We start from the raw sequence: 10,000 nt of genomic DNA, 5'->3' as shown, positions 1-10,000 counted from the left end.
ATCATAAGTGAAGTGCAATATGTAGCTAGCTTATTGCCCTCTTGAAGGCAGCTGAATTTGTATTGATCCAGCCCAGGAAATGGAACCAAACCAGCCAGAGCAAGCTGAAAGCCTCCTGTTTGGGAATTGGGTTTCGAATAAATGGCCAAAAGCCATCGGTTAACAACAATAACAAGGGTGAAATCGTTTTAGCTCTCTAAATAAGCACGCTAATGATTCAGGAACGAATATACGTTACGGTACATTGTACATGGAATTGATGCTGATCATTTGAACAATTAAGAAGAGATGTACAGTCATATAGGATCCGTCTGGGTCTATCCACTGCAGAGATGCCTAGATGCTTCATACGCTCAGGTGACCTCCGTAGACATGATGGTAGGCATGTTGGGAGTGTTTTTACTGACTGACCTTATAGACATACACACACACACAAACACACACACACACACACACACACACACACACACACACAAAGACACACACACGCACACACCCAAACACACACCTTAGATCACCTGTTTGACTGTGAATTCATAAATGAGTGATTTCAGCCCTGCAGAGGTATCCAACACTGCTGGTAGAGTTATGTAAGTGATGTTTACAGTTCACATCTTATAACACAAAGATCCAATCTAAGGGAAACCACTGCAATTCAATGAATGCCAAATACCAAATAGCGTAGTGTGGTTGTACTACTACATCTATAGGGTACCTTTTGGCATTACGAACAAGAATGAATGGGTAGACAAAATTATAAATGATAGGTGGTTTTGCTGAGGCAAGGGAGCGTGGCAATAATTGAATTCAGGGAGGAGAGATGGTTGCTCTCCCCAGCGCACAACTTGTTCATGATCTGGCAGTGAATTGCTAAAAGCCATTGTGTATTCTGGGAACGAGTGTGTTTAACAAACAGATCTCGCTATTCGCTGAGCGTTTCGCCGTTTAAATTCGAGGACCAGAATGCTAAACTCCAGCGTCCGTTTATTCCCGTGCAGTAGGTTGAAGTGAGTTTGGGAGGGGATTGGGTGCGCATCAGCCCATTCCGTTCTTGTGATTGGTCGGTTTTTCGTGGGCGGTGATCATAGTACCACATGGACGTTGTGCTGCCTGGACTCGCTGGATGCAAGCACTGGCTGACTTGAGTGATGCCGGTGGAACAGCCGCAGATGCCTCTTGACGTTGTTGACCGAGAATACTCTTCACTACTTTAACGCCGTTTAATATAGGGTTCAAACTACCAAGATCCATTCAGCCTTCTCATTTTATCTACCACAGCTTCTGTGTCTTTGTAACTTAATGCACAAAGTAAGTTCCATTACATGTACGCAACGAGTGAGTCAGTGAGACTGATTTGATGGAAACATGAAGACACGCCGAGGAAACGCGTGCATTCTTTGGACTCGGGGTGTATTTGTGGTTGGCATTTTCGTTTCTTTTGCCATCGTGAAAGCAAACCCTCCTATTTATTACGGACAGATTGTGGAGAATGCACCGGCTGATTCTGTGGTGCGCGGGATACTATTGCCTTTTGGAGAGAAATGCCAAGAGTCAGACTGGACTGAAAACCCCGGCACGGCTCTACATGGGACAGACGTTTCTGACTTTCGCCTTGTGTACCATCATGGAAAAGGATTTTCCCTGCTAACCACGAAAACTTTAGACCGAGAGCTGAAACCGAGATATATTTTAAGTGCGCTAGTTCCAGGCTGTTTCAACAGTCCCCTGGAATTGGAAGTTGAAGTGTTGGACGCAAACGACAACAAACCCTATTTTAGAAATGAATTTGAGAGAATAGAGGTAGATGAGCTCACGCCAATTGGCTCCGAATTCACACGCATTCATGCACTTGACAGTGATGCTGGTCGGAACGCCAAAGTCCGATATTATGTGTTCCCTCCCAACAAATACATACACGTTATTCCTAAAACCGGGCAAGTTGTGCTTGTCAATTCTTTAAAAAGTGTGAACAACATAACGACACGCATTTACGCAAGAGATCAAGGAGATGTCTCTCTGGAAAGCGAGCCCCTTGTACTTCAGATTGATGTTCACAGAGCCTTCCCTTCTAAAGTTAGGAAGCCGAGAGCGGTTTCCGAAGACCTGTTCTATACTGTAACAGTTTCAGAAGATGTTCAAATCGGGGACATGATTTTCACCGTTCCTGACCAGAAGTTCGAAAAGAAGTGGTTTGAAGTGATATCAGAAGCTGATGCTCCGGTTCAGATTGAGCGCGACTCGGGTCGGCTGTACTTGGCACAGAGACTGAAGTCCACAACCGAGGTGGTGGTTAAAATTCAGAACATGCGAGGTAAGAAACAAATTACAAATTGCCGATACAAATTGTCTGACTTGCGCTACGAGTTGTCATTTTCGACAAATGTTCGTTTTTCTGTATCTGTAATTGTCCAGACTACTTTATGAAAATATTTTAGGTTAGCGTTCAGAGCCAATATAGGCACAATGCGTAATCACTGGATGAGCGGGTGGCAAATACAAAGCAGTGTCCGTTGATGCTGAGAAAAGCATCCTACTGTTTTGACGACAGTGCGACCACTGTGCCAGTCCTCGCCCACACGCCTTGAGCTGTCGCTGGGTGGCGAACTCCACGAACATTGGCAAATATTTGACAAAGTCAGTCATACGTGTGAATCGTTTAACAGCAAGTTCGTTAGCTGATATATTTTGTGCATATGGATGAACCGGAACATGAAACCAATTTTTGAGAAACTATGGTACTTGAATAGAACACGCCGAGGGAGAGGGTGTATAATTTATTGTCATAGTCAGAGGCATAATGTGAAAGATGCATAGCTATTATGTCCCTAATCTGCGCCGGGAAATGAAGGAGCATGAAAAGTAGCTCGTCATCTGTACTGCAGGGAGTTAATGTGCCAGTTCTACCACTGGAGCGTTTCGCGTCTCCGCCACCTCCCTGCCACTCTGGTGATAGATGTTTACGCCCGACAGGCCAGTAATTGGGTAAACAGGATTAAAGCCTTCAGTTACCTCACGAACACTAAAAGCAAACTCAGTCACCACGTCTGCCGAACACATGAGAGAGATCAGCAAGCACGCTTTGATATTTGTTCGTGGCTTTGCGTAAAATAATTTAAAAAAACACGCATGGTGAGGCGGAAAAGGTCACTGTAATAAGAAACGATCTGATTTTTTTTTGTCTCATTACAACTGCCCCAATATCCAATAGACAAATAAAGTGGTGGGCTGCCAGACAGCCAGACAGATACAGACACACAGAAACACACCAAGAAAGAAAAGTTGTACTTCATGCATTGTACGGTTCCATTGGAGCCTAAGTTATCAAGTCACCCATCCCAAAGTAAATGTTGGTGGAAGGCCTCTAATTAAACCCACGAGTTTCACAGGAGTTGGTGGAGTGGTTTACATAAATGTAAAGCCTCAATCTCCTTAATCAGAGAACCTATGAGTGCTGTTTGTTTGGAGTAATTAAGGATATTTATCCACCTGGAAACACCCAGACGAAACACATGTGGCCTCGGCCGTTTCTCACTGTTGATGTCGCATAGGATAGACTGTTTATGTTTGGGACAGGGCAGTTTGTTTATGTAAGGTAAGGCCAATCCATCATGGATCACGACAGAGTAATCATCTGACACTCTGGTTTAAGTCACCCGCTTTGTGGGTGCTCAGTTGGGGTAAAAAAAAATCAGAGGTGGAAATAAATATGAATCATGACTTTATTTGCTCAGAAAAAGCAGGAAAAAAAACCCCCGTTGCGGGTCATAAAATCTTGCATCTTCAGCGCTCAAAAGCTCATCAGTCGTCCGATGTGGCCACTGGATCGCTCTCGCAACATCTATCGTGCTTAATGTGGACGTTCAGCTGTGGCCACTGGATCGCTCTCGCAACATCTATCGTGCTTAATGTGGACGTTCAGCTGTGGCCACTGGATCGCTCTCGCAACATCTATCGTGCTTAATGTGGACGTTCAGCTGTGGCGGTGCGTGGGCTGCGGCGGAAGCACATCGCCAAGACACGTGTGGATTTGACTAGAAGCACAAGCATTGTCTTAAAAAAGAAACAGCAGCGGAGCGGGCGATGTGCAGACGCAGGGTAGAGCCTGGAGGGAGGCTGTTCTGTGTGGAAGAGTCTGAGTCATTTAGCCAACAACTCGTTTGCTTTGCTTTGTTTTTGCATTCGATGCTTAAAGGCCCCTGATGAAGTTTGAGAAGTTTCACAGTATGAAGCAAATCACTACCCATAACTTATAAAACACACGCACACACATGTACACACACACACACACACACAAATACACACAGACACAAACACACTTATATTTTTTTAAACGCTAAGAAAACAACTCCTTGAACAATACTGTAACACTGGTTTCTGTTTGGTCCCAAGATGCAGTCTGGAGGATTGTTTCACCCATATACACGATTATGGAAGAATGCGAGCCAACGCAAAGGTCTTCTGGGAGATAATTATTCTTGAAACCATTGTCTAGTCTTTTGCTTGCACATGCCGTTTGAGCGTTTTGAAGAGTAATGTTTATTTTCTTCCTGCTCTGAAGCGAAGTTTAGATAAAACAATCCCATCTGCGAACACGGAGCTGGATGTTTTCCCACTCTCTTCTTTCCTCTCTTTCACTCCACCTCTCTGTCTGTCTATCTCTTTGTTTTTGATTTCTGACACTTAATGCTGGTTCTGAAGCACCAGCTGCACAAACTGAGCACACATACATTTCTTTCTTTTCTGGCACTGTTGAAAGACACATAACTGGCAACGGTACACTCCAACATCCAGAAAAATGGGACATTTTAAATTGGTTTCCACTGGCTTAGTCCATTAATTTGTTTTCATTACATCAATAATTTGGGCTTTTGATGCGTTCATATATTTTGCACCATTTGCAATCGGATGAAATTTTGAAATAGCCATATTTGCAAAACAGATTTAAAAAAGGTCTTTTAGATTTTCCCTGTAGAAGACTATTTAAAGGGTCTACTCAGAACACAGAAATTGGTAACATACTGGAAATTCGTAAATTCCGCAAAGAGCTTTGTATCACTATTTTCTATGTGGAACATTAATGGATGCTACTAAGGAACATTTCCCCCCCTATGTAAGCGCATGTGCTCACAATATGCATATGTACTGGAGGGTGCATCAAGCCCTTTGTGTGATTAATATATATGCCCTGTGTTCATGTTTAAGCCGGGCTAATGTGTGTGTTTGGATGCATGCCTGCAGTGGTGTTTAGGAGACACCAGCGTGTGTGTGTGAGTCACCTCGGTGTCGGATAGCATTTAATTAACAAGCCGCTTGCACGGCGGGGGCATAGCCGTTTGTCCAGCACCATTACCATTATGATGCAGCCTCTGTGTGTGTGTGTGTGTGTGTGTGTGTGTGTGTGTGTGTGTGTGTGTGACTCCAGGGCAGTTCTCTAAACCATCACACACACACACTCACACTCACACTCACACACTCACACACTCACACTCACACACACACACACACACACACACACACACACACACACACACACACACACACACACACACACACACCACCCCCAATATCACCACCCCCACCCCTCTAGTCCCCCAAAAGATGATCCCCGCGGTGTCTCGGTGAACTTGGTAAACACTGATAATGGCTGCTGTGCTCTACATACGGAGAGCCCCCTTTCATCCGCGCACCCTCACCAGAGCTTTACTCCCTGCCCAAAGGGATCGCTGCGGCCGTGTACGTTTAAAAGAAATCCGCACAAGGGGGCAAACTTTATCTTCCCTGGAACACTGGAAGACAGAAAATGCTCTAGCATGAAGAGGAGTTTTGCCTGCAGTGCTGGAGAGAATGAGAGAGAGGAGAGAGAGAGAGAGAGAGAGAGTGTGAGAGAGGTGAAATTAAAAAATGACTAGAAACTCATAAAAATGACAAAAAGAAAAACTAAACCTGAGAAAGCACTTCATATACCAACCACAGCCCCACAGATAGACAGCGCAGTTGTTCACAACCGTGCTTCGATTTTTAATGCATGTCACCACATACAGCTTGAAGCCATTCTCCTCAAGCAAGTCTTAGGTCTTGAGTGTCTCACTCAAACCCACTGCTCTCCTGTTATCCCTTACAATAACTTCATCTCATTTAAGCCTGGAACGCCAGGCCATGCCATAAACCAGAGACGGAGCATAATAAACTAAAGGTACCACACAGAGAGAATTATGAGCGGTTAGTTGATGGAAAACTACAAGTAGAACAGTTTTCTACCCACATGTTATCTCTTTTTCGATAAAATGGATGGTTTAAAGGCAGGGTAGTAAACCTCACTCCGAAGTTCTTCACTGATGATGAAGCTTATGGTCATAGTGATAGGAATGTTTGTCTGATCTTAGTAGTATGCTATGGACTTAGTAGAAATATGATGTTTGACATCGGTGCGTGACAAAGGCATGGACATAGGTTTCCTATGCAATGTATTTACATCTTCCAGCTTCATTCAAGAGTCGTTGAAAATGTCTTGTCTTGAAAATTAAGTCGTATTTTATCCACATGTAGTCATTTGGCAGAATCTTTCATCCAAAGCCACTTCTGAGTATAGGCTCTTGGATTTAATCAGTCCTGGATTTGTATCCCTTTGCAAAATACAACCAATGCTAATCTGAAGAAATTAGAAATTATTTCAGTGTTCCATTTACACTGTTTTAAGTGCTATTTATTAGCCACTGACTGCGAGTTTGAGTTTGGTTCAAGATGAACAAAGACTTTATGCCCAGTACTCATGTAGACACAGAGCTCTGTCTCGTCTTCTCGACGTCTTCACTTTGAGACCAAGTGATCTCTCCACCTCACTTTTAGTCCCCCCCCCCCCCCCCCCCCCTGTGGCGGCTGCTTGACACGGTGAGCGTGCTGTCTGTCTGTCTGTAGGTGTAATTAGGCCATGCTCCCTTTCGCACTGCTCAGCCACTCAGAAGAGTGCCCCTTCCTGACTCACCCCCACACACACCTCCTCTCCATTTCCCCTTGGCTCGTCACGTCAAGCCTGGCATGGCTCGGGTGCATGGGGGCCAGCGAAGAGAGGCTGCGTGTGCGCCCAGGTCGCGGAGGAGGCTGTCACTTCCCATTAGCCGGGCTGCAAATGCGAGCGCGCCGGCCACAGCGCGCCGAGGGATCTGATGAGTGAGTGAGCAGCGACGACTGACTGCCAAATCTGCGTCTGAGGTTTTCCAAGGCACCTCAGCAGAGGTGGTCCATTAGTAGGTGGGGGACTGTTGGTCTGGAGTCTGGAGAGTCTCTGTGTGAATGGGTGTGTCAGTGGGGACCTCATCTCCATCGGCAGGTGCCTAGCGCTGAATAGGGGATTAGTGAGCCGTGATTCGATTTAAGGACAATGTCGTGTAATTAAGCATAAGGTCTTTCGTGAATCTAAAACTTGATCTAGGCACAGAGTGTTCTAGTGGTACATTGACTTTGGTTCCTGTAGTGAAGAGGCCTCAAGCTGAGTTTGGCATATTCCCTGAAACAACAGCAGATTTTGTTTAGGTTTGCCATTTGGGCCATATATAGCGGTGTCTGAGTAGAGGTGTCTGATTGGTCACGGCACACTAGGACAAGTGGAACATTCCAGAAGAGAGGGAGTACATTTTTTGAAAGACTTCTAATTCTTATTGTGCATGCCCTAAATAATACAGTGGCTCATCTTATGCCATTGTTCTCTCCTCAGGAACCCATTTTCCTTTTGATGCAAAAGAGAGAGAGAGAGAGTGAGTGTGTGTGAGAGAGAGAGAGCGAGAGAGAGAGAGAGAGAGAGAGAGAGAAAGTCTGCTTCATCCTGTCATCAAATTATAACGGTGGAAAAAGCATGCTTTCCCTCATTTTCTCCGGTTCGGTGCCCGTGAGTGTCAGATTTAGATGACAGACTGAATGCTTGATTGTATTTATTTATGTGTTTGCTTCTCCTCCTCCTCCTCCTCCTCCTCCTCCTCCTCCTCTTCCTCCTGACTGCATTGAGAGGGCTCAGGGGCTCCCCAGACCACCAGCGTCTCACCCGTTTTTATATAAATCTGTGCAATTAGTCCCTCTTCACATCTGTGCACAGCCCCGAGACATGCCTGGGAGTGCGAGAGCACAGAAGAGGCCATTATAGGAACACACACACACACACACACGCACAGGAGATTTCACTCAAGCCACGAGTGCTGAACAGAGGGTTACGATGAGAGAGAGAAAAAAAGATAGATAGATAAATAGATAGACAGAGAGAGGGTGAGAGAGAGATAGAAAGAGATTAAAGAAAGCAAGTTTTTATTATGCCTGTGCATGTTTACTAGTGTGTGTGTGTGTGTGTGTGAGAGTGTGTGTGTTTGGCTGTGTGTGACTATGTGTGATTGTGGGTGGTGGGGTAGACGAAGCTGCAGGATATAGCACTGTGAGGATGCAGAAAGGCATTATGGAATGATCTTTTTTGGTGGCAAATGAACCCCCGGAGAAGGGCTGTGGTCAGTTTGAATCAGGGGGACTTGTGCTCGAGCATGGAAAGCACAGTTGGAGGGGAGGACACACACTAGTACTGGGGCAATGTGTGTGTGTGTGTGTGTGTGTGTGTGTGTGTGTGTGTGTGTGTGTGTGTGTGTGTGTGTGTGTGTGTGTGTGTGTGTGTGTATGTGTGTGTGTTTGAGGGGGGGGATTTTTGCGCTGGGCTATAGCCGCATGTAGCCATGCGTGTTTTGTCCAGCAAGCGACGGGGTGCGATGTGAAGCATCGGTCTCTGTCACAGGCCAGTGAGGCATGGTGCCGCTCGTCACCGAGAGCCCTAATGATTGCTCACTTTCCATCGCCACGTCGCTCCGAGGGCCTCGGTAATGGGCTCACAGCACCCCGACCCACCCACGTCTGAAATAACCCGTTTTCTCTCTCTCTCTATCTCTCTCTTTCTCTCTTTCTCGCTGTCTCTCTCTCTCTCTCTCTCTCTCCCTCGCTCCTCTTTCCCTCTCTGTCCTCTCGTCTTTGGTAAAAATAAGCATTTCTCGCAGTGGAATGTGACAATCGGAGATGCTTTGTGTGTGTGTTTGACGGCTGACTCTCCTCCGAGAGGAGCTGTAAATGAGGGTACTCCATCAAAGCACCGCCATGTTTCTCTGCTGCTTTCTCCTTTCACTCTCACTTCTCCAGTCCTCCTCTTTTTTAACGTTCTCTCCCCGCGGCCTCTTTCGATCTATCCCTCTCGTTCCCCTGTTTTGCCTGCTCCCTCTCTCTCTCTCTCTCTCTCTCTCTCTCTTCTCTCTGTCTCTCTCTCTCTCTCTCTCTCTCTCTCTCTCTTTCTCTCTGTCTGTCTCTCTCTCTCTCTCTCTCTCTGTCTCGCTTGTTTTTGATCTCTTTGTCCACAGCCCCTCCTTAGTTAATTGAACTTCATGCCACGGCAGCTTCCACCCCACCATTGTGTTATAATAGGTTATTGACAGATATGCAGGGTGGCCCAGGGGATGGCCTTTTTAATGATGAAGTAGGACAAGGTCATTTGAACCCTCCCTCACTATCCCCCCCCCCCCCCCCCCCCCACATCCACCACTGCCACATGCCCCAACCCACAACCCAGTATGCAGCACCCCCCCCCCCCCCTCCACCCACCCACCGACTCTTTGACAATCTCCCTATTGGCCTCATGGTTAACTGTTTTGGAGGGCAGCCCCACCAACTCCAATTCAGCCACCACTTTTGATCTTAATTGTTAAATTGGACACGCTCGCGAGGATTTTTTGTTCATTCCTGTGGAAGAGTCTTCTCTCCCTTTCCACCCCCCTCTCTCTCTCTCTCTGTGTTTCTTTTTCTTTTTGTTGAAAATCCCTTTTTTTTCAGTCGAAGAGGAAATTGCTCTCGAAACGCTCTCAATTTAAACTGAGTGATCTGGGATTTCAGCAGCAAATTTGTTTATCAAAGTAAGCGATTGGCGTTTCCCGGGTGGTGATTGAAGTGCTATCAGACAGAGAGGAGAAAAGTGTGTGTGTGTGGATGT

General features: G+C 46.0%; 1 protein-coding gene across 1 annotated transcript in view; it reads left to right on the top strand.

Annotated features, from left to right (window-relative positions):
- The first annotated feature begins 1,098 nt into the window (after positions 1-1,098).
- Positions 1,099-10,000, top strand: part of LOC105893959 (neural-cadherin-like) — a 141,036-nt gene continuing 132,134 nt past the window's right edge. Inside the window, exon 1 of the mRNA XM_031576959.1 lies at positions 1,099-2,311. Coding sequence (XP_031432819.1) covers positions 1,366-2,311 — 946 coding nt within the window. The 5' untranslated portion in view covers positions 1,099-1,365. The remainder of the gene's footprint in view (positions 2,312-10,000) is intronic.

The sequence above is a fragment of the Clupea harengus genome, chromosome 11, assembly GCF_900700415.2.
Source record: "Clupea harengus chromosome 11, Ch_v2.0.2, whole genome shotgun sequence".
Classification (NCBI taxonomy): Eukaryota; Metazoa; Chordata; class Actinopteri; order Clupeiformes; family Clupeidae; genus Clupea; species Clupea harengus.
Note: the sequence above shows the minus strand (reverse complement) of the source record. Positions and strands in the feature narration are given on the sequence as shown.